General features: G+C 37.4%; 1 protein-coding gene across 9 annotated transcripts in view; it reads left to right on the forward strand.

Moving 5' to 3' along the window:
• INPP4B (inositol polyphosphate-4-phosphatase type II B) overlaps positions 1–25,664 on the forward strand; it is a 577,521-nt gene that overhangs the window by 546,186 nt on the left and 5,671 nt on the right. For 6 of the 9 annotated variants that reach the window (XM_059697959.1, XM_059697958.1, XM_059697961.1 and 3 more), the window contains one exon: positions 24,278–25,647. The exons of 2 other annotated variants lie outside the window; for them this stretch is intronic. In XM_059697959.1, the coding sequence (XP_059553942.1) occupies positions 24,278–24,452 (175 nt within the window). In that variant the 3' untranslated portion in view covers positions 24,453–25,647. Of the gene's footprint in view, positions 1–24,277; positions 25,648–25,664 lie in introns of those variants that run through there. One more of the 9 variants, XM_059697963.1, reaches the window with a different exon arrangement.

The raw sequence follows: 25,664 nt of genomic DNA on the forward strand, positions 1-25,664 counted from the left end.
AGAAGCAAAAAGAGCACTGTATAAACAGAAAGTGGATTTGCAGAAAGTTGGGGAATAAGAAAGAAAGTTTTGATATAATTTCAAGCATCAGTAGCTCAAGGAAATAGAATATTACCAATTCTGGATTTTATGACTCAATCTTTTGCCTGTGGGTATGTAAGAACTCTGTATTCTTTATGCCCAGGCAGATTTATTTCTGGCGGCCTAGGAGTCTTCGTTAATGTTCATGTCAGTACTGACAGACCTCTTAATTTCAAGTACAACACTGGGAGTGTATGTGTCAAGATGCCTTTTACATGTGGAATAGCTTCTGAGGCCTTACTTTTTTGAATTGTGAATGGAAATAGATCAACTCAGCTACTTGCTTTAGTTCTCACCTTCAATTATTAACCAGTACTGGAGAGAAAGAATAATAAAATTGCACAGGCATAAGGGAATGAAGAATTTAATTATAGAATTAAGTTTCTGTAGCTTTAGAATGAGATAAACAGATAAAAATGATGCAGATAGAAAAAGCTTATGATTGATTTTTAACATCCTCAAATTAAAATGGAATAGTTTTATCATTATAAACATTGCTATGAAATGTGCTACATTTCCTAAGTGTGGGTTTGTTATGTAATGATGTATTCATAGGTCCCCATCTGTAATTAGTTATTTCCATGGCGCCTGTCATTTTGGAATACAGATACCCTGACATAACAGGGATTTTAAGTTTTAAGAGAAAAACTTGCCTCCTTTTAGCATTTTTTTTTTTTTTTACCTCTTGATCATTTGTGTGGTTGAGAAGTAAGAGGCGAGAAATTTCTTCAATTTGAACCTTCAGGGTTCCCGTAACTAGGACAAGACCAAAGGTGCATTTGAGTTGCAAAATTGAGCTCGAAGTTGATTTGTCTCCTTTTTTTCCCTTTTCACTAGTATTCAGATTTCCAGAGGCAACTAGAGGACAGTAGACTTCCAGCTTAATCAGTGTACCTATCCTATTACAACCATGGACATAAAATATTAATGTTACCAACCCTTTGCAGATTTGTATTTGCCAGTTTAATACTTGAGGCTGTCCATTTTCTTGTAAAATATCTGTGTGTCTTTAGGCTAAGTTGCTTCCAATCATATTGGAATTTTGTTACCGACTAAAACATCCAATAGTAGCTTCTTTCTGGGGCCTGGAGCTTGGGTTTCTTGAGGATCAAAAGTCATTCTTTCTCCCTTTCTTCATCTTCCTATCACTCCCTTGGTTGAATTAAACTTTCACAGGTTTCACATCATCTGTTTTATAAACCACTGCATTTAATTTACTAATCAAAGTTTCTGTGAAAGATTGATATTTTGAAAAAGGGAGATACCATTATTTATCTTCTGTCTCTAGAATTTTTCTAAATTAAATGTACTTACAGTAGCAGTGTTTATAGTTTAAACCTCTCTCATTTAAAAGAAAGCATTTCCAACTCATAAACTATTCAAATGCTAATTGTTTTGTAGTTGTTCTTGTGTATTCATGTTACCTTCCAAAGGACAAAACTTTCTGTAAGAAAAAGACATTTTTGTAGAAAATTAAACAAGGTTTTTATAACATTGCATAAATTCTATTAACAAAACTTATGGTTTAAAATGATGACATTATGATTAAAAATTCTGTTGACCCAGGATAGGATGTGTATAGCAAAGTCTCTTGAGTGAACTCAAATAAAAAGGTAATTCCCTTTTCGTGCTATTTTAAAGAACTTAATGAACGTTATCTCACCTAGTCTTAATGAGAATGTGAGAATCACATAAAGGATAGAAAAGACCTTTGCTATATGACAGAGACCTGCTTTACTTTGTGAATTTGGGTGGATGGTTGTATATGTCATGGCCTCTTCTGTACGAGTGAGCAGTCCCGAGTCCTTCTGTACCCCTGAGTCCTGTGTGTCACCACAAGTGCAAAGAAGGAAAGAGGAGTCTTAATCTCCTTTTCAGGGCTTCTTACAAATTAGTGATTGTCAGTATTAATAGTGTTCTATTTAACTGTCAAGCCAACTTTAATTCACTATGTTATTGAAAACGGATGCATAATAGCATCATGGTTACTATGACTTTGGAATTATAAATGCGTGGAGTGGTTCCACCAAAAATATTTATTGAATTAATGAGGCAAAGACAAGAATCTAGAAGGTTCAAGCTAGTGAATGGGGACACACACACACACACACACACACACACACACACACACTTGATCAGTCTTATGTCTTAACATGCCTTAGTAGGCAATCTCCAGCTAACGATTATGGTTTTAAGTTCGCTGATTTGAAGCATCCTTACCAGGTCAGTACAACAGATTATTCTGAATACGGTGCCGTAGTGATAAATACCTTCATCTATCCCCTTTTATAGACAGTACCTAATAAAGATTGTGTCCCTTCTGTACATCATTATAGCCATCTCCTAAATTCTTGATGCCCAAAAATGCCCCCTCCTGTCTGTGACTATATTTAAGCATGTGTTAGGAGTCTGTTGTGACTGCCAAGCCTCCTATAATCACAGCACTAATAATGGATCAGAAGATATTAAAATAAATGTTGCAGATCCTTAATCCAGTCAAGCAGACATCCATGATTAACTCAGTTCCTAATAAAAGAAAAATAAGGACTCTCTTTGGAATTACCTGATTTTTACATTATTGTGTGTATTTGGTGAACTATTTCAAATTGGGCTCTGAGCCCCAGCAGCAATCACTCTTTCTCACATCATGCACCATCTTCCTCTAAGCAGCACAATAGGGATAACAAAACCCATTTTAGTCTGCATTTGAGTTTAACTCCCAGCTGGAACTTGAAATGAGGCTGTAATGAACTTGAACTTGCAGCAGTGATTATTTCATACATGCATTCAGATGCAATAGTAGTGTTCCCAGCTGCTACTCAGAAGGCATTCACTTCTACAGAAACATAGACAACAGAATATTATATCTCAGCATACGGTTACCTTGAACACAGGGAAGTCAGCCAGGTTTTGTTGTACTTTATGCATAATAGAGGATGACAAGCAGCATACTGGATGATCAAAGGATTTTTTAAAATGACCCATATAACAACGTTTCCACAAGAAGTTCCTAAATCAGTACATAAAAGGTCAGCAGTGTTGTCTGAAGGAAATAAAGGCAAAGATTGATAATGTGTACTAATATATAACTAAATACATTAAGTGATAAGTTGATTAGAATGATAAAATATTTCTAAGAACAGATCTCTCCAGTGTCCATATAACTCCCTAAAACCATTAGGCTTTTGGGAAGACACATTCATTTTATCCGAGACATCATTTAGTATCTCACTATTAAAGTACCAACTTGCACTCCATGGACATGAATAAATGATTGTGCCCACTTCTACATTTTTTAGGCCCAGCATTCAAATAGGAATAAGTTAAGCCTCAAGGGAATGAGAGAATGGTTGCTGGAGGCTATGTCACTGGTAAGAATCAACACAAAAAATACCTGAACTTGGGTTCTTATTGTAACATTCTTGCTCCCTGGTAGAGAGGTTGGCCATTAGTAACTCACTGTCCTTCCGCAATTTTCTAGGTCTAGGTTGTCACTTCCATGATTTCTTAGAGAGAACTTGAGGGACTCATATAAATTCTGAATTAGACACTCAAAGCATATCTAAAGCATTTTTTGATAAGCTTGACCATGACTATGGTACGATTTTAACTTACTTTATGTAAAGATGTGGTGGCCTGCCAATGAGACAAAGAACAGGAGACAGAATCTCTCATATTTCCTAACAAAATACCAGCACTGGCACCAACATCACTAGCATCCAGCGGCACACAGCTGTCCTTTCTGTTAATAACACAGAATGTCAGCATCCATACAGTGTCTGCCTTAGATTAAGCATTACCTTTTCTCACCAGATTCCCTCCGAATATCTCAATGCATAATATTAGAATATGAATAGTAATATTAAAGTGAACAAAATATAACTGTACATTTCAACAAATAATTATAAAGTGAATACCTGAGAAACCATCCAAGTACAAGACATTGTGTGTTACCAGCTCCCAAAAGCCTCCAACACCTTGATAGACTAAAGTCAGGAAAATTCCATCAAAAAGAAGCTGGTCTTTTGTTGACCCAGCACCACACATTCATCAATACCTCATGGAATCCCATTTGGGAAATTGTGTCTTAGGAAACTAGATAATTTTAGCATGGAAAACTTTGGCCAATAGATAAAATAAAGGCGGTATGTTCTAAAGAAGGTTTAATGAAAGTATTCAATGTATTTTTAACTAGAATTTTTCAGAGAAGTAATGTTATTTTATGACTATATGCCTGTTTATGGAGTAGTGGAGGAAAGAGAAAGAAACCCATGTATTTGTTTTAATTTATACCTTGTGCAATTGCTCTAGTTTATAAACTGTTATCAGAAGAACATGGGTTATGCTTAAGTGCACGTAGCAATCTCTGGAAAAATAAATTTTAGCTAATAGCTAGAGAATAAATAATCTAGTTTAATAATGAAAAAGCAACATCATTTGTCTTTAGAAATTATTAAGCATTTTAATAATTCAGGCTGCATCAACCTCCCTAATTATCATTATCTCAATTACAAGAAATTAAATACTTATATTTATTCATAGTGTAAATATTTGAACAAAAATTCCAATATATCATAATAATTTTTGATTAAGAGTATTACAGCAAAACATTATCAAAGTTAAATGATTATTTCAGGTAGACTAAGATAAATTATAAGGTTCAGTGACCGAGTTCTTTTATTATACATATTATTAAATTAGACATGGAATAGAAATATAAGAGAAATAAATTCCATAATGTGTAATTATAAAAGCAAGCAAGCAGTATTCTATAAGTTAAACACCTTTTGGTTAAAAAGAATCAAACTTTGTTCTACTGCCCATAAAATTTGGATTTGTAAAGTATAGAGGGAGTAATGTAATATGCATTTCATATATATAAATTATAAGAACAAAGTATTATTAGAAATAACCAAATACATTTTTTTGAAATTATTATTGTTGACTATGACTTTTCTAGAGATAATTCTATGTTACATTGTATGTTTTTCAAAATTAATTAGTCATTGGTACAGAAATCTTGTAGATTATTTCATTGTCATTTATTCAATAAATAAATGTAATGACATTTGTAATGACACTAATAATTATAGTAACCACTTATTGAGTACTTAATATAGGGCTGGGATGCTAAACGTACTATATGGTGCATGCTTGTTTCTGTGTATTTAACTTTCCTATCAACCTATGTATAACAATACTATTATCATCCCCATTTTAAAAATAACAAAAGTGATTATTTAGCAAAATGATGTAGCTTGCCCAAGTAGCACAGGTAGCAAAAGGCAAAGCCACATTCAAATCTAGGATTGCCTGACTCTCTAGTACATAGGCACTGTGTTCTATAAAGATAGATATAGGCTCTCTTTATATGATTCATGATGTGATCTAGTTGGAGTTTTTTTTAAAAAAAAAATCCCTACTAATTTATAGAATTATAGGAAACTATAGGTTAATAATTTATATTTTGGTATTTAACTGGCTGTTGACTTTTTATTAATTTTTCTTCAATAGCAAGTATTTTAAGATAATATGAGTGACAGCTAATTTTTTTGTACTAAATTGAAATCCATTAGGATACAATTCCCTGAAACAAAAGGATAAGCACCCTGATCTATTTTAGCTTCATATATGTATATAAGAATGTCTTAGAGTACTATTAAATTAACTTTGGAAGCTTCTTTATACAAAGTCGGTTCTTTGTGATGCCCTAACAAACTTCTTGGCAGCTGATTTTCAATGAATTATTTATATTTTTTTAGAAAAGGGAAGGAAAGTAAATATTGGAGCCATGAAGTTTTGGAGCTCAACAACACCACCTGACTAAAAGCCTAAAACCAACTCCTTACATCCATGGATGCAACCCTTGGACCATTTGTTAATTAATTTGTGGTTTGGGATAGTTAGAGATGGCATCTAGATTGTCTTTAATATTTCTTAATACTTTTTTCTTTTAATGTATCTTGAAAGTTGTAATTTATTAATCTGGCCAGAAAATAAATTCCTGCCTATTGCTATATTCACCTTTCTGGAAAGAAATATATATTTAAAGTTCACTACATAACTACAAGCACATATTTTAGCCAAGTGCAGCTATTAGTACTAAGTAATGAGTATCAATCAAAGCCTGTATGGTTAGTTTTATTACTTGTATTTCTTCATTCTATGGTCTTTCTCTATAATTGGTCATACAAGGTGTATACTTCTTGATGTGGTCTCAACTGCTGCTGTTACATTTTAATCCATATTTTCTTCCTATCCCTTTGCCATTTGATTTCCAGTACACCAGTCCACTTAAACTGTTAAGTTGCACATGACCAATAACTACCTCTTTGTCAAAGCCAGGATGTAAAAAGCAATATTATTTGTATAGATGACTGTTTCTCAAAATTGAGTCATGTGTTGACTTCTTTAAGAGAAATAATCATTGCATACCTTCCTTTCTGACATAAACTATTTTTAGTATGATGCTACTTATATATGCCCAAACATAAAACCAGGCATAAACTTCTATGCATCTAGCTCTTAACTATATACAGTGGGGCCTTGACTTACGAGTGTCCCGACTAACAAGATTTTTGAGATACCAGCTGTCTCTTGGCCGATTTTTTGCATTGAGTTGACAGAGTAATTTGAGTTAACAAGCTCCTTAATGAGCTCGGTCTTGGAACGAATTAAACTCGTAAGTCAAGGCCCCACTGTATATATAAAAGGCTAATACATTGTGTCCAACCATTCGACTGGTAGCTATGAGGCAAACTGACCACCAGGGGGCAGACACTCAACTTACAGGCATGGAAACATGGAACAGACTGATGAATCTCAGAGGGAAGGGGGGAGGGATTGTGCTCTCTCTCGCAATCCAGGACCCCTGGAGGAATGTCAGACTGCCAGTTTCAGCCTGATCCCCACAGGCCAGGCCGAGGGACCCCACCAGTGCATGAATCTGTGCACCAGGCCTCTAGTAAAACTATAAAGCCAAACCCTATGTACAAATGACATAGAACAAAACCAACAAAATTTGAGTTATTTACTGTGACATGATATTCTTTTGCTGATGTGACAACAGTTCAGTTTGCCTGTATTGTGTTTTCTGTGCTATATGATCCAATTTTCCCATCACTTTTGTTTAACGAGCATAAAATCTTTTGGGTCCAATCCCTTAGCTGCAAAGCTTCCTGAGTGCACTAAGCCAACTTCTGTTGTTCTCTCACTGCCCACAATGATGGCATCTAAAAGTTGGGGCCAATATGATCATAAATAATCATGCAGGTCTCAATTACTTGTCTGTAGACTGAAATTCTGCCTTTTCTTCCCCTTGATTTTGACAATTTGTCTTTGCCATCCCATGGTATTTGCTTCACACATTGATTACTTCAGTATTCTCCCCACTGCCTTTGCTGTTTCTAATCTCTCTACTTCAACCTACCCTGTATAGTATTTTCAAACTAATTTCTCTAAAACTCAGTATATCACATGGAATCCTATGACCATATAATGTCATTTCATTGCCTCCTCACCTCTTTGTCCCACCATGCATTCTCTGTTTTAATCTCCCCCTCATCTCTTTACCACTCTGTCACATAAATACACACCTATAGAACAAACACCGCAAATCCATGCCTCTGTCTTATTTCTTTTTATTTCCGTTATTATATTATACCCTTTTAACTAGACACACTCCACCTAAATCCTGCTGGGGCAATAAGCATAAACTGGGGGGTGTGGAAACTCTAAGCCTAAACCCACACTGAGAACTCCTTAGATTCATTTCACTTATGGTGATGCTACATGTTTTTCTCTAAGTATCCTGAGTATGTTGAGCTGTCCTCTATGTACATGTGCAGATACTGCATCTACATAGTTTCTCGCACAATGCAGAATGTAGAAAACGAAAGTATAACACCAAGGTTAAGAGCACAGACTTAGGATTCAGAAGGAACCAGATTCAAGTTGCATCTCTATCTCTTATTACCAGGGTAAGTTTGGAGATTCAACCTAATATCTCTGAGCTTTCCCATTTGCAAAGTGGATCCTCGTACCTACCTCCCAGTCATGGTATGAAAATTAAAGATCGTGAGGGTGAAGTGATCAGCAATTGTGAAATCAACTAATCACCAGGAGTTGGACACTTGATATATTTGCCAGTATTTTGCAATTGCAGATAATGCTGTAATGACTGACTTTCTGAATTTTTTATTGTTGGAGGTGTATGTATGTTCAGGTATATTCTCAGATATCTGATTGCTAGATGAAATAATGAAAGCAAATGGAGTTTATAATATATGTGCATATTCTCCGCTGGGTGGTGCCTTGCAATTTCCAATATCAATATACAAGAGCGACTCAAACAAATAGTACTCAGTAGTGGTAACTGTTATCATGAACTTGCCGTGAGCCTGGTTGATGCTTTATGAATGTCATATGAACCATCCATTATTCTTTTTTTCTTCCTGGAATTATCTGTGGTTTATAAGTTGGAGCAGCAGCAGCCACAGTGGAAGGTTCAGAAAGGCCAATTTCACAACTTAATTGTCTAGAAAAAAAAAAGGAACCAACGCCATAGGAAGCAGAGAGATCATAATGAGTCATATGTGTGTAGTCTCCAGCTCACTCCCTCCTAAGTCCCCAGGAGCATTTTCCCACAAGAATTATCCTCACGGTGTATAATGAGAGGATACAGGATGCTGAGGAGTGAGGAAGTGACTCCTTCCTCTCTGTTAGGGATGGGGCTGAGGGAAGATTGTTTCATTGTGTGGGAGCAGAAGAGTATCATTAATCTAATTGTTCTGCACACAGTCCCAGCTCTACACTGCTGGGCTACTAATGAGATCCTGGTCCTCCTCCGGAGGCCTCAGCTTTCTCATCTGAAAAATGAAGGAGTTGGCCCTGGTGATCTCTAGGGGTTCCCTTCTAGCTCCAACCATCTGAATTGAAGAAAAGCTTTAAGCAATTTAAAAGTAGCCAAAATGAAAGAAAAGTAAGGTCAGTGTCTTTATGTAGCACTAAAGAGTTGATTGGACAGAATGTGACTTCTGACTGATGTGCAACAAAGCTCAAACCAAATGGACAGAAAAAGAAATGGTGGCACCCTTAGAATTCTCTTGGTTCTACTAGAATGAAACTACTGACACAATCTTTTAATCAAAAAAGTGAACTCCAAGCAAGTACCAAAATTGGCTCTGAGTAACATTTCATATTTACTTTGATAGCCATCTGTTTGGCAAACAATGCAGCCATTTCAAGAATTATTGCAGAAAGTTGTTGCAAGTGTCAGAAATGATGGCTCTGTTAGACTCAGTTTGATTATCTGCATCGGTGTAATTACAAAAGGGGACAGAGAGGATAGAATGGATTTAACATAAAATACTCTTTACTCTTACAATTTATAACATCTGCATCTGTCTTTAATTCTTAAATTTTCTCCAAGATGTCAATTCACTCTCATTCCTCATCTTTCATATATGATCTCTCATTCATTGCTGTTTTCTGTTGCTTTATTCCAGACCTTTATTACTTTCCACCTGGCCCACTGCTATAGCCTCTTAATAGTTCTCTTTTCTCTGGTACATTACCTTGCAATCTACTTTCTTCATTCCTCCCAAGGTGTTTTTTTTCCTAAAGTTCAACAGTGATCCTGCCACTTTCCACCACATGGAGAGTAATGCTAAAATTCTTTAGCTTAAAATTTGGGGGCCTCTGTCATTTTAGGATCAATCAATTTTTCCTATGTCATTGTCCCTCTTCTTTCCTATCACTCTTAGACTATAGTCAAATTGGACTATTCAAGACACAAAGTAGCTAAAAATATTTCTTGAATAAATAAGTAAATAAATAATCCTGTTTGATTTTTTAACCTAGTATTTTCCCAACTTACTTCATCGCAGATATCTTGGGAATTATTATTTTCAGGGAGTTGTAGTTTATATCCTTAGAGGGGCTGAGAGGTACAGTGTGAAAAGTAAAATTAACCAAGATCCATAGTCAATTGACACATAACTTATATTAAGACAGTACCAATTTTTACAAAGGAAAGAAAATACTCAGCATTAAACAGAAAAATAAGAGGAAGTATCTATCTCGTCAGAAGAAAACAGCTGGGCATCTTATAAGAGCATTGATTCACCCCCAAGTAGTTACTTCTGGGAAGCCAGTTGTAAAGCATTCCCAGTGACCATGATCAGGAATAGTATGTTGGACACAAAATCTAGTGTCAGATAATTAAGGCCATTAGCTGTATTAGAAACTTAAAAGGAAGCCAAAAAAAAAAAATCAATTCTAGCATAGTCATTTGTGTTGATAAAGTGCTTCTAATTAGTAATATTTATGTTGATATGATCATTGGAAGGCTTCACTCCAAACCATGAGAAAGGAATCCGTTCAGGAGAAATATATACTATTTTGAAATCTGTATTAAATGTAAAGTGTAAACTCTTGGGATTTACATGACATTGGGCTTCAAACTTATATGCCAAGATGCTACGCCAAACTCACTAGCAGCAACATAGATGTCCAAACTTATTGTGACATTAATGGTTAGGTGATCAGAAGTCCAATCTTGGCTTTATTTTCTTATTGAACCACTGAGGATATATTGCAAAAAGTTATGATTGTGTCACAAAATGCAAAGAGATTAAGCTTCTCGTTAGTTTACTTTCCTGCATTCCTACATCCCAGCAGCTAAACTCCTTTATCTTTAGTTCAATGTTCAGGGGATGCTTTGAGGTTAGTGGATTCCCACTTCGTAAGGACTTTCTGACAAACAGTAAAAGCTCCCTGTTTTTGTAGCTAGTCTTCAATCCATAAACAATTTTTCCCCCTGAAAAGGTTAAGAATGCCAACCAACCCATATTCTTGAATTTCCCCCATTTCTTCTGTCCTCTGTGCCTCCAAGCAAGCTTACCTTACTATCCTAAAACAGTTTCATCAATCCTGCTGAATCTTTGAGGCTCTGTGCTGTCTTTCTTCTTCCCTTCCTGGTCCAGTCTCTGGACATAGTAATTGAAATAGAATAGGATTCTGCCTCCCAGGCATCATCACTCATTCATCAGTTGATTGTAAACTAATTTCTGTTTCCAAAATTCTCCTGAAAGTCAGAGACTGCAAGTCACCTAATCAAATCCAGTGACATTTATTTACTTTGCAGCCTCCTTACTGCTGCTGCAGCATTTGTCACTTTAGTTAACACCTTCTCTCTTTGAATCTGTGACTGTTTGCTATCACTGTCTATATCCGCTTCCTTCCTCACTGGCCTTACAGATGCAGGTATTCCCTAGTTTGCCCTCCCCCACATCTCTGCTCATCATATTCTCTCTGCATGGATGACTTCATCTGATTAGCCCACATTTTATAGGAAACTTACAAATTTAGAGTATAGAATTGTGGTATAGAGTCTGTCTAGACCTATCTTTTATTATGCATCTCCAACTAAAGTCTTGCAGCAGACATAGCATACTTAAATAGGATGCATTTCCCCTAAAACCTGAACATCATTTTTTACTGTTTTATCTCCCTGATCTTCTCCTATCTAAACTCTTAACTTTATTTTTCAGAGTACTTCTGCTTTAAAATCTGTAACTTCCTCACCCTCCCCTTCACTCCAAGTTCAATCCTTCATTGCTTTTCCCCCTTGATTATTATAATAACCTTCAAATTGGTCTCTGTCTCTAGTTTATTCCATTCCTGTTGCAGTCCTGGCTCAAGCCATCCTACCTCTTGCATTTGGGTGCTGTGCTACAACACATAGCTAATCACACTTTTGCGATAGTTTTTTGGAATAGTTTTTGTACCATCAAACATGAACATTAGCAACATAGCCCTGTCTCATTTTTAAACAATGTAGTTGAATTTCTTATTGCAAAATATATGTTCATTTTAGAAAATGTCTAATATATATAAGCAACAAAAAAGAAAGTATCCTAACATTTAATTTCCTGCCTTCGTTGATTTCCTTGCTGCCCCATTATCATAACCAAAGCAGACTGGGTCATTTCCAAATGCATCTGGTACTTTCATGTTTCATCCTTTCCATGTTATTTACATCCCATCCCCTAATCCCACCCCATTTCTGGCCATTTAAATTCTATTTAGTCTTCACTGACCATCACAAAATCTGTTTTTCTAAGACACCTTTCCGGTAGCAGAGATTAGTGATAATATATGTAAAGCACTTTGAGTGACACCCTGGAGTTATTCCTCCTTGGTATATTTCATACTGTAGAGTCAGTCTGTTTCATAGTTGTGTAACTATTGTTGTTTTTAGCCATGCACTTGTATCCAAATCTAAGCTCTAATATCCACGAATGCATCTGTTTCCTAGGACTTTCAGAACCCTTTCCTTCCAGAAGTAGACAACAGAAATTGTAACATCACGCTGTTTGCCTGGGATGGTGGAAGTAAAGAGAGAATTGGGAAACGGGAATGGGAAGAGATCGGAAAGTGGAGAAAAAAAAGAGTCCTTATCCTTGTTAAGCAAATGATGAATACTCTGACAGCTTCAAGCAATACTCTAAATTGCTTCATTCGGAGGGTCCTGTTGAGGGAGTGGGTTGGACTGAATGTTTGAGAATATACAACACCGGGAATCCTGGTGTCTGTTGTTGAGCTGCTTCATGCTCACCTCCATCCACTTCAGACTCAGCAACAACAACAAAAGGCCCAAAGCAGGATTCCATCTCTGTAAAGGTTGGCAGGATTCATCTAGCTGCTTGTGATGTCACAGAAATGGCAGTGGTGGGAGGGCATTGAAAACCTGGGGGATTGTGGAGCAAGAGGATGTAGCTGAAGTTCCTCCTTGAGGTTCAGGAGCTTTGGCTGCTGCGCAGTGGAAGATAGCTCCACCTCCCTGCAGATGGAGAAGCACCACTGCTATCTTGACAGCGTGGCTCCCTGTGGGCAGCTGGGCGCAGCTGGATTTGCATTCCATAAAAGCTCTGGGGGGAATGGTTTTAGACTGTGTCTTGGCTGCATTGCCATGTGGCTGAATGGATGTCTTAGGATTTAATGAAACTCAATAGAGGGGCAGGAGTGGTGAGGGCAGGAACACTGCTTCTCTTAGTTCCAGAGCAAGATGAAGGCGGGTCACAGTCAGGTGGTAGCAGTGGAGATGCTGCCAAGTGGTCTGACTGGCTGCTGGATGGATGTGGGGTGCAAAAATGCAAAAGAGGAGAAGGGAAGTGTTTAACATGACTGTGTGAGAGTGGGCGTTTCCTGTGATGAGAAGGAAGGGAGGAAAGGTGGCAGAGGCAGTGGACTCAGGTTAAGACCTGACCTTGAAACTGTATGGGAGGCCAAACTTTTCCTCGACCCTGTTAGGGTCTCCAGCTGGGCCTGAGAATTAAATTGGCCTAAGACAAGAGTAACAGGAAAAAGGCATACAGGTTTTACATGTACATGGAAAAATTCATAGGATAATGAAGACTCCAAAAGTGTCAAAAACCTAAAGGCTTTTATACTAGGCTGAACAAAGAGGCAATTATGAAAAAGGAACTAAAATATGTATGGGAAGAGGAAGGGAGCTAAAGGAAGATGAATTATTTTAACAAAGTCTTTGTGTAGAATTCTCTTGGCATTGACTCCCTGTCCCTTATGATAAGAATGTTTCCTCCCTCCTGGTATAGGAAGGGCATCTTTTACAAGGATTTTAATCTCTTGCTCTCAGGGAGGAAAGCGGAGGTCAGAGCACCCTCTTGTATCTGCTGCCTTTCAAGTGCCTTTATCTCAAAATAACCCTTATTTCAATGTGGCATATTGTGCGGTGGCATGTTTGTCCACCCTTCACTATCTCAGAGTCTGTCTGTAAGGCATCCCAGTGAAGATGCAACGTATGTGTCTGTAATTCAGAGAAGCAGCCTCAACTAGAGAGAGAAACTTAAGATGCATCCGCATAAAATGATGGGAAAGTCTCGGAACTGGTTGGAATCGCCCAGAGAAAGTATAGGTACTAGAGGAGGGTAAAGGGTACTGTCCTAAACTTTGGGCACTTGAACATTAGAGAGAGCGAGAGGAGAAAGAGCTAGAGCTGAGCAGCTGCACTGGGGTCAAGGTACCACTGTCCGCAATAGAACTGAGACTGACAAGGGGAAGCGGGAAAGGGGTTCTTTATTGAAGGTGGTAGGTGCCTTTACATAATTTCACAATAATCCTGTTAAATGGATGTTGACATTCTCCTCTTTTAAAGGGAAGAAGTTGAGACTTAACTGAATAATAGGTAGTTGAGCTGATTTTCCTTCCTGTTACATGAATCCAAAGTTTTAGCCTTGTTTCTAGTCGAGTTTTAGCCTCGATCCCCAGGCTACTTTCAGAATAGCACAGGCTATAATCCATGGGTCCATGTGGACTTCTGTTTTTATTGGAGAGCTTAAGAGCTGGCCCCGGAGTCAGCCAGGCTCTGCCAGTTCCTTGCTTATCCAGGGAGCCCGCTGGCGATGGACGTGCCTTGTCGTTCTCTGTCCTCTGTATCAAGAACAGAATCAGAAGTCTTATTTCTGCACATTAATTTCCTCTTAACTGGGGGATAAAGGATCCCAAACTCCTGAGAGTGACAGCAAGAGCACTGGGACAATGGCTGTTTATATTTTAAGTAATTTAGCGACAGATACAGAATGTTTTCCTGCCTAGTTTCCTTTCTCCTCTCTGACCGCCACTTTGAAGCAATTAAAATGAAGTCATCTGGGAGATCCTGTACAAAGAAAAGCTAATCACATTGTGTGGGAAATAGAAAAAGAGTTGCAGGTGTATTTCTATATCTATATACTTACCTTTTGGTAGAATTGGCCTATTTACCTGTCTACTAACTAGAGTGTAAGATGTAATATTTTTGTTTTTGGGTTTGATTCTTTTTGACATTTTTCTTTAAACAATTTTTAGTCCACATTTCAGCTCCCATCCAGCCGGGCTGATGGCAAGTCAGCCTAGTGTTTTGAGCTCTCCTCTTGCCACAGGCCTTATCTTGCACTGTAACTTCTAGAAGGCTTCTTATCTATATCAGTCACCGGCCACTGATGTGCCCATTTCCTTTTCATTATGGTTCCTTTAAGCCCCTTCATTTCATTGTATCCAAGACAAGGGAATCTTTGGGGAAGCTGATCAGTGATTTAGGGCTGGTTTCCTGGGATGCATCTCATAGCCCTTACTCCCATCTGGTGGTTCTCCCTCATGAGGCACCACACAGAACTTCTTCATCCTTTCCTTCCTTTTCCCTCTCCCTCTCAGCCCTCAAAGATCCTTTCCCCCTTAATAGATACCTCACATGTTCTTACTCATGAGATTAAAGAAGGACTAATCTATTTAGTTTCAGGCAGCTCTTGCTTTCAGCCTTGCTAAAACCATTGAGGCACATGCTTTATACTAGAGCCTAAAATATACGAGAGCAAAACACAAATTAATTTCTCAAAAATTATTTTACCACTGTCTTACCTACACTTAAATGTAGTGATCACATATTAGCCTTCCTGTATCCAGACAAAATTAACCTTAAACACTTTCTCATAAGCTTTCTTCTTCAGTTCTTGAATCATTTATGATATTTCTTTCTGGACTTTATCCAAATATTCTCCTTTCTAAAACTCAGAGATAAAAACTGGAATCCGTTCTATGATAATCATCTGAATAAAGCAAATTATGCTTTCATCTCATATGTCTCTCTCTCCTTTTTTTAAAATTTTATAAAACACATCTAGATTTGAGACCAAGACACTTTCCTATCTTTCCTGGAGTTTTTTTCTTCTTCAAAGTAAAGTGTGCTATATCTGAGAATATTGCTCCTGAAGCCTTGCTTTTCCTGATAAAAAAAATGTCCATTTTTCAGGTACTTAATAAAACTAAAAGAGTGAGATGGGAAGAAGAGGACAAAACATGATACAAAGGAGAAATTAAATTGAAACATCAAATAGGTCAGGTGTTTGGTTTTTAATTCTAAACTAAAATATGAAATAGATAAGAGTGAGCAATAACAACTTGAGAGTCCCAAAACAATGTCAACATGCTTTGCATTCTTTGATTTTGGCACTCTTCCCCAGTTATTTCTTACTGAAATGTCACCTGTTCCATTAGTAGTAAATATATGCATCTCCAGAGTACTGCACTTATGTTGTGATAGAATCAAAGGACCACAGGAATGTAGAGATAAGAGTAGCTTTAGAGGGCTCTTAGTCTAATCGAACAACTGGCAAGAAATCACACCTGGCTGTTTCTGAGTCCTAGCGTGAAACCTGTGATTAGAGGATCCAAATCAGTAAAGTGAAAGGAATAAGTTTTTCCATTAGACAACCAGTGATAAAAATGTCTTATCTTCCCTTTGAGCAAGTTTTGCAACCCTTTTGAACCTGAGGAGAAAATACTACCAACCAGTTTGACCCTTTGTAAGGAATGAATTAGACACTAGGTGTACCGGTTAATAATGGCGGATTTTGTAATAAAAGAAAACACGATAATTTCAAGAGAAACATCAAAAGTGCTTTCTTCAAAAGTAATGTTCATCGCTAGCTACACATTTTTTCAGGTAATTTGTGGATACTGTCCCAATAGAACTTTTCTTGTTTTGAGGCAAACCATTCAGACATCCAATTTTCCACTTCTTCATATGTTTTGAAGTGCTGCTCAGAAAGTGTGTGTGCCATCAGTCGGAACAAGTGGGAATCTGAAGGAGCAAGGTCTGGTGAATACGGCGGGTGGGTTAATACTTCCCAGGCAAGATTTTGTAACGTGTCTTTAACAGGTTTTGAAGTGTGTGATGGTGTGTTATCATGAAGCAAAATTACTTTGCCGTGTCTTCTGGCCCATTCTGGTCATTTCACAATCAAAGCGTATTTCAAATTGACTACTTGTTGTCCATAGCAATCAGTATGAACGGTTTCGCCTGGTTTTAGAAGCTCATAATACACCACACCTTTCTGATCCCACCAAACGCAGAGCATTGTCTTCTTTCTGAAGCGATTTGGCCTTGCAGTTGATGTTGATGGTTGACCTGGATAAACCCATGATTTTCTACCTTTGGGATTCTCAAAATAAATCCACTTTTCATTGCAAGTCACAATTCAATGCAAAAAAGGACTTTCTTTTGTACCGTTGAAGCAACATTTGACTGATGACTTTTCGGTTTTTCATTTGTCTTTTGTTCAGTTGATGTGGCACCCATTTTCCTTCCTTTAAAATCTTTCCCATTGCTTGTAAGCAATCGGAAATTGTTTGCTGAGCAATGTTTAATCTTTCTGCAAGTTGTTTTTGAGTTTGACATGCATCTTCATCCAATAATGCTTATAATTGTTGGTCTTCAAACTTTTTCAGTTGACCTGGACATTTTTTGTCTTTCACATAGAAATCATCATTTTTAAAGCGTTTAAACCAGTGTTCACAAGTATCTTGAGATGGAGCATGTTCACCATAAGCTTCCCGAAGTATACGATAACTTTTTCTTCAAAATAAAGTAATGAATTAAAACTTCCCTCAAATGCTCTTTTTTTTGGCATGAAATTAGACATTTTTAAGTGTAAAAATATCTATGATGTTAACACCTTCAGCAAATTTGACTTATGAAGTTTTAAAGCTTGCTGTCAATTCAACAAAACAGCATACAAATCAAATCGCACATATATCAACATATGTGTAACTCCACCTATTGAAAAAAATCTGTATTATTAGCTGATACACCTAGTAATGTCTATAAAGTATCTATCAAATCAATAGTTCAAGCCACACAGTAGGTCTCTTTCTTTACTTCAAAAATTTCCATTGCCTTTCAAAGTAGCCCAGACTGTAAACTACAGAACCTTTGACTATTGAAACCAACAACCATCTAACCATAAATTTTCCTCTTCTGCAAGCCAATGGGATTCTTCTCATTCTCATTGTCATCAGTCTTTTTGGCTATGCCAAGTTCCCAAGTCCACTACCATCTTCCTGGTTACCATGCTCTGGTACCCTCTAGTTCACAGGAGTCCTCCCCTTAGAATTACATGTGTGCAGTGTCCTGTGGGGAGGACCCACCCTTCCCCTGAGTGCATGTTTTGCTTAATGCTGTTCTTTCTTAAACAGCCAGCTTGTACAGGATTATTAGAAACATCCCGTTACCTGGACACTCAAAGCAGTGACATGGTCACATGCGTTTCAAGTAATTTCATAATTTAGGGGACTTTTCTGTGGTTGACACAAGATATTTTGAATTAAGATTCTGTACTCCAGTTAGAATAAAGAAAGCATTTTAAATGTGTCTAGTGATCCAGTGGCCACAAAGGCCAATCTTGCTTCTCAGCTACTGGAAATTATGCCACACTTTTTATGCTTTTATGAAAATTTCCCCTGTATTTAAATAGTTGCTCAGGTTTTTTAAAGTTCTAAAAGTCTACTTTTAATATTCTAATTACAAATCAAAAATTTTTAAAGATTTGGTAGATAGTTTGTCATCTATGAGTAGTTTCAGTCATTGAATTTCATGGACCTTAATCTAAACTGAAAACAAATGGTTCTTCTCCCTTTATCTCACCAGACTATGTTATAATCAGACTATGAACAAGGGAAACAACCCTCTCAGCATCCTTTCCTTACAGTTTGCTGTGGCAGAAGCATAGGCAAGGCCTTTTGATTTATTTTCTCATCTGAAATTACATGAAAAGGTATAATTCAACATGAAGATTTTTTAAAGTCACTTTTAAATCTGAGAATCTATGATTCTGTGATTTCTGTACCACTCTCAAAGCTCTTATTGATACAGAGGTATATTATATGCATTTTTACACATATCTGCCAGTTTAAAAATTGACACAGTCCAGCAGTCCATGGCCTGAAAATGATACTCTATTAAGGTCAATTCAGCAGATGAATGTAGGGCCCAATAAAGCTCTGTAAGATATTAATTCTAAAATCTTGGCTCATAATTTCAAGATGGTATGTCCATAGCTTTAAACTTGGTGTAATTAAATGTGAAATGGTCTCATTTTAACATGGGAGGAAATGAGCTTTTTGGTCAAAAGAAAAAATTTTCTATTCAGTTTATATAATTAAATTGATTGGGGTGACTTTGTTAATAAGATTATATGTATTTCAGGTGCACAATTCTATAATACATCATCAGTATATTCCATTGTGTGCTCAACACCCAAAGTCTAGTATTCTTCTGTCATCATATATTTGACCACCTTTGTCCCCTTTAATCTACTTCACCCCTCTTTCCCTTCTGGTAACCACCCTTCTGTTGCCTGTATCAATGAGGTTTCTTGTTTGTTTGTTGCTTTCTGTTTCACCTATGAGTGAAATCATATGGTTCTTGCCCTTTCTCCATCTGACTTATTTTACTTAGCATGATACTCTCAAGATCCATCCACGTTGTCGCAAATGGCAGTAGTTCATCTTTTCATATGGCTGAGTAGTGTTCCATTGTCTTTTCAGTTTTAACTGGTAATTCTCCTTTGGGGGAGCTTGACGAGTGATAGTGGTTTAAAGAATAAAATAACAGATAACAAAACTGTTAATGAATTAACCAACATGGGGAGATAGGAGGATTCTGATTTTTGTTTGCAATGGTCAGAAAGATTTGAGAGGATACCCACAGTGGGGACTTGTGCTCTCTAGGATATAGCAGCCATCACTGACAGAAGAGAGAGGGAATAAGCAAATATCAAGTCACGCACATTGGGTTTTATTTAAGGAAATGTCTCCTTGTGTAGGCAGTGATGTGTTTAAAAGTGAGACATGTCCTTTTCCTTGTTTCTATTTTAAGTGATTGCTTTGACAGGTCATTTGATTAAAAAAAAAATCATTTTCTCTCCTGCAGATTCAGAAACTGCCCTTAAATGTCTGATTGTGTCACATTTTCAGTGTAGACACACTGTGGTTTGCTTCCATGGAGAGCCAGTCAGTGATGGCTGCAACTAGTGACATGATTGTCACGGAACCTTGCAGGGTACCACTGATAACTTATTGGTCATCATTTCCCAGTGGGGAAATTACAGATGTTACCACTTAACACATCCTTTGCAGTTTGCACTTGCAGAGTGCTTCATAATTGTCAGGGAGGAAGGGAGATGGGAGGCTGAATGAAAAGGTAAAAGGGTTAAGCAAGAATATATATATATATATATATATATATATATATATATATATATATATATATATATATAATAACAGTGTGGTGATAGCCAGAGAGAAAGGAGGATGGAGAGTAGTCGGAGATAGGCAAAAGGGGGCGGGGGATGGGAATGGAGACTGCTTGGGGGAATGGGCACACCATGCAGTGTGCAGCTGGTGTTTTATTGAGTTGTACACTTGAAACCTATATCTCAATAAATTCAATAAATTAGAAAAATTCATTTGTTCCCACAAAGAAATGATCATTTGTGCTATTCTTAGCAGGAAGCAAGGAGACAGCCACGAGACTGTATCCACTTGTATCCACTCTGCCTATCTACGTGTGATTATTAGAAAGAGAGATTATTTCTGCAGTACTATATTGATAGGTTGTGGTTAATATTTAACCTACATTTGTAATCAGAATCTAACATTTGCACCATGACAAATAGTTGATAGATACATAATTGGATACATACATACATACATACATACATAATAGTAGGTAGGTAGATGATAGATAGATAGATAGATAGATAGATAGATAGATAGATAGATAGATAGATAGATGATAGGAGTTAGTACTTCTCTCCTAACAGGGAACATTGGAGAGGAACCAAGTTTTCAACAAGGTTGTTAAGATTAACTACAGATCAACTTCATCTTAAAACGGGATAGGAAGGAGTGTGAGTGAGGATGATATTGGTGATAACAGTAATGACAATAACTAATATTTATCCAGGCCTTGTTTTATACCTTGTACTGTGCTTTTTTTAAGTTTATCTTTATTGTTGAAAGCATTACAGATGTTTCTCTTTTTCACCCCATTCACCCCCTCCACCTAGCTCCCAACCCTCCCCCACAGGCTTCACCACACCATTGTCTGGGCCATGGGTTATGCATATGTTCTTTGTTTAATCTCCTCCCACTCCCTCCCTTCCCTCTGAGATTCGTTATTCTGTTCCATGCTTTATGTTTCTGTATCTCTTTTTTTAAAAAAATATATTTTATTGATTTTTTACAGAGAGGAAGGGAGAGAGATAGAGAGCTAGAAACATCGACGAGAGAGGAACATCGATCAGCTGCCTCCCGCACATCTCCCACTGGGGATGTGCCCGCAACCCAGGCACACGCCCCTGACCGGAATCGAACCTGGGACCCCTCAGTCCGCAGGCCAACGCTCTATCCACTGAGCCAAACCGGTTTCGGCTGTTTCTGTATCTCTTTTGTTTTTCAGTTTATTTTGTTCAAGACAGGTATCACATAATCTCATACCTGTCTTTCTCTGACTGGCTTATTTCAATTTGCATAATAGTCTCCAGTGCTAAGGTTTTTGCAGTCAAATGCTCTACCACTGAGCTATACCCCCAAGTGCTAAGGTTTTTGAATGTATCACCTTACTTAACTCTTTTAACAATCTCATTGTTCCTGTGCATAACGAGATTTTGTATGGGAAAAGATTAAGTATTTGCTCAAGTTTTGTAGCTGTATGTGCTGGAACTGAGGGTAGAAAAAGGGCAAGCATTACTTCAGACCCTTTCTGTTTACTTTGTGCATCTGGAAATGTGCAAGGGGACCTAAAAGTCACCTATCCAGCCTCCCTTGGTCCTTTATCCCATCTTCCCCAATGGCCAACGCATGTTGTATGACCCAACACCCTCCACAAGTCTCAGTGTATGGAATAGACTTCTTGAAAAGTGTTTTTTTCTAGTTCCCAGAATTGTTCAAACATGAATTAGACCACTTGTTTCCAACTATTCTTTTCAACCAGACCACAGCATGGTTGACTAGGGATCTTAAACTAATTCAGATTGCTCTGTGGTATGTTTGAAATAACTATGATTATTGTTTGCCCAGATGTGGCCACTGCGGTAGCACACACACAAATTCTTTTGCATAGGCACAATCAAGTAATATCAGTAAAAGTTACCTGCTCTGATTGGCCCTCTGCACCTCCAACACCACCCCCATGGCACGTCTGCAGTTGAACACCAGTGGGCTGCAACAGTGACTCACAACCTCGTTTGATTACATTTCCCTACTAGCTAGAAAGGTACTAGCTACACTACCAAGGTGTGTGTATTTCTCGACTTACAAATTATTTAATAATTATAAGCACTATTGAAAGCTTACTATATGCCAGGCTCTATTCTAAGAAGTGTGTAAGTGTGACTTACAACACTTCATAGCAGTTCTGTGAAGTAGGTATTGTTATTATTAACACTATTGAAAGATGAGGAAATGGAGACATTAAATGTTTAAAAATTTGCCCTAGTTAAAAAATGTAACTAGCAGGTGACTGGTTCAAGCTTGAAGCCAGGTGGTCTCATAGACTATGGATATCATAGCTGCCTCTATGTGTGTTACTCTATTATACATTATATTCTTTATGAGATAAATGAAAACTAGAAGTTGTAAAAGAATGAGATACACATTGGTAATAATTTACTGAACAAATGAATGAAATATTTCTCTGGGATGAGCAATGTAGGGATTCCAAGCCCCCAGGCAAGCCCACAGAAAAAATAATATCGGACAAGGAAGCTTTTCTTAGTCACATTCAAAGGTAAACATACCTTAAAATCTACTGCAGGTTTCCTACCTAATGAGGAGCGGGAAATTCAATAAGTAACCAAGTGCTTTGTACCATTGACAATAGAAATTACGCAAGTCCAAAATAGCCCTCCCTTTTGCTCCATAAATTATTTGTCTTCCAGATAAGCTTCCACTTTACCTGGCCCCTGGCTTCAGGGTCCTTAAATCTTACCAAACAATGGGAAACACTAGAGCACACACTGGGTGATTGACTTGGTGTGTTAAACTACGGTTTGAAAATGATCACTACTGACTGTTTATCCAAGTGTGCTCATTAAGGTGGTCGACACCTGCTCAGAAATGTCTGTGGAGGGGGTTTGCAGGGGCTGCACCTGGTTGAAAGGGAGCACTGGCAGCTCTGGGGCTTGTTGAGAACTTAGCTTTGGGTGCACTTTCCATAAGACTGACCCACCACTCATTTTCTGCCTCCAAACATGGAGGAGCTGATGGAGATCAAACCGCGCCTTGACAACTGAGCATGATTGAAATTCTGATGCAATATACCATAGAGAAGAATTTTAATTTTCAACATATATCAGTATGGCATTTTTTTTTTTAGAGAGAGTGGAAGGGAAGGAAGCAGACAGGGGCCAGGGTCAGGGATGGGAATTGAATCTGCAACCCAGGTACACACCCTTGACCGGGAATCAAACCCACAACCCTTTGGTACCCATGCTTATGCTCCAACCACTGCACTACACCGGCTAGGACAGTATGGCGTATTTTTTATTTGCCATAATTGTAGCTGCTTTTAAGCCAATTATAAGTACCCATTGTTACTTACACAGAAAATACACAACCTGGAGATGTAGAATCTTTTATTGTTTAAGGTGTCACTCCGCAAAGATGGATCTCTTTTAAGCTCCGGAGTCCATAGATATTTAAGTAAGATGAGCAGGAGACAATGTAATTTACGAGCTGAAGGAGTAAGAAGGACGCTGAGTCAGGTTTTGTTAAACTAATCTTATGGCTGCCGAGGATGGCATGTCAGATATTTCTTTCATTTTAAATACCAACCCATTTCTATAAATCATATTTCTAATGTAATACATTATACAGGTACGAGACCAGTAGAGAGTGAGCCTAAATGTGTCAGACACATTCTTTTGCTTCACTACATACCGTTTCTCTTTCATTTGCCAAAGATGTATTTATCCGATTATTTTTATGGGCTGATCCACGTTTTAGTTTTATTCATGGAGTTTTGTTTATTGCTGCTATTATACTTATTTGCTTCTTCCTTGCACATTCAGATTCAAACCATGTGAAATATCATCCGAGTGTCTCTCCCTTCTCTCTTGCACCAAAAGAAAAAGGAATTTCCTTTTGTAACAACATTTGTCAATGAGAAATACATTTGTCAGTGAGGAAAACTACACAGAGTGTATTTAGGGCTATTTAGCATAAAACTTCCATCTGAAGCAGCTTTATTGTATAAGATAATGTGCTCTACTTCAGGATGTTTAAGGTTGAGTTTCTTTACTGTGTGAATGCTCTTCTATTTTCTTTTCTCCCCCTACACCCCCACCCTGTTTAACAGCAGACAAACCCAGGGAGCCCTGAATGAATCCGATGATCCTGAAACAGGCTGTCTATCTGATAACAAGCCAACTTCTCGACACTTCTATCCTGTCGCCTTGCTGCTTGTCAGCTCACACCTGCTAGTCGTGTGGCTTATTTTAAGTCTTGCATTACTATTAGCCAAATACCAATAAGTTTTACTGTTGTATTCCTTTCTTTTCTACAAATGATAATGGACTTTAAATTATGGGGACAATGCTGTAATATTTCTACATTTTAAGATCCAGAGAATTTAAAACAGATGTTTGAATTGTGTTTTCTTTGTTTTTTCCTAAAATCTAAAGAAGAAGTACTATGCATTAAGTGAATTGTTTTGTTCTTTTGTTCATGGAGAAGTGTTTCCCCCTGTTCACTAGCTCAAGAAGAATTTTAAAATTACTATCTTTGGAATAAGACACAGAACAGAATCCTGAAAGCTTGAAGGTCTACACCTCCTGTTCCTCTTCCCGTTAAATTTATCAAAGAAATTAAGACTGAGTTTGCACAACACACTGAAACTCTGAGACAAGTCCTAGACATGTGGGAGGTTCCGGACTTGATTTCCACTGTGCTAAAATCGTTGCCATCAGCTGGCAGAACCTTCTGTTTGATATCTTAACCTGTTTGTTTTGTCATTTCTTTGCTGCAATTAACCCCCTTCTGTCAAGTAACTCTATGAAGAAAATGGCTATTTCTGTTTTGTAATTAAATTAACCTGTTTGTAACTATGGTTTGGGTTGATGTGGTTTGGACAGTACTTTTCTATTCTTTTTAACGAGGTCTTGTCTGTGTCTTGATGCCCCGTTTCCGCACCTGTGACTTTGTACTGTCTGTGCATAGCACTTCTCCTCTGTAAAGTGGAGACTCGGACCAGGCTGTTCCAGAAGCCATTTTTCTCGTCATTGCACAGTTAAAATAATGAAGTGAAATAGAGATTGAACTTTCCTTTAAAAATCTATAGGGCCAGACTTAATCAATTAAATGCCTTATTCCTAGAACCTGTATCCTTAGGGCTACATATAGATTTTAATGTGTTTTAAAGAAATTAATTTGTGGAAGAGTTATTAAAAAGGCAGATATATTTATGAGATTAAAGTGAAGCTGTATTGTGGAGCAAATTATATTTAAAGAGTTTATTAAACCTTAAATACCTGTTAAGAGCAAAGAGACTTTAATCATCTCTTTTCCGAGGGCAATAATGGTATTGGGCCTGGCCTAGGATTTAATTTTGTAAGATGTATCATCATTTGTGAAAAACAAACAAAAAACAAATGTAGAGTTGAATCTTTGTTATTTTTACTCGGACTGTTGCTGCAACTCTGCATTGAACAAATAAAGCATATTTATTTATTCTGTTTCATGAAGTT

This window comes from Myotis daubentonii, chromosome 5 (genome assembly GCF_963259705.1).
Source record: "Myotis daubentonii chromosome 5, mMyoDau2.1, whole genome shotgun sequence".
Classification (NCBI taxonomy): domain Eukaryota; kingdom Metazoa; phylum Chordata; class Mammalia; order Chiroptera; family Vespertilionidae; genus Myotis; species Myotis daubentonii.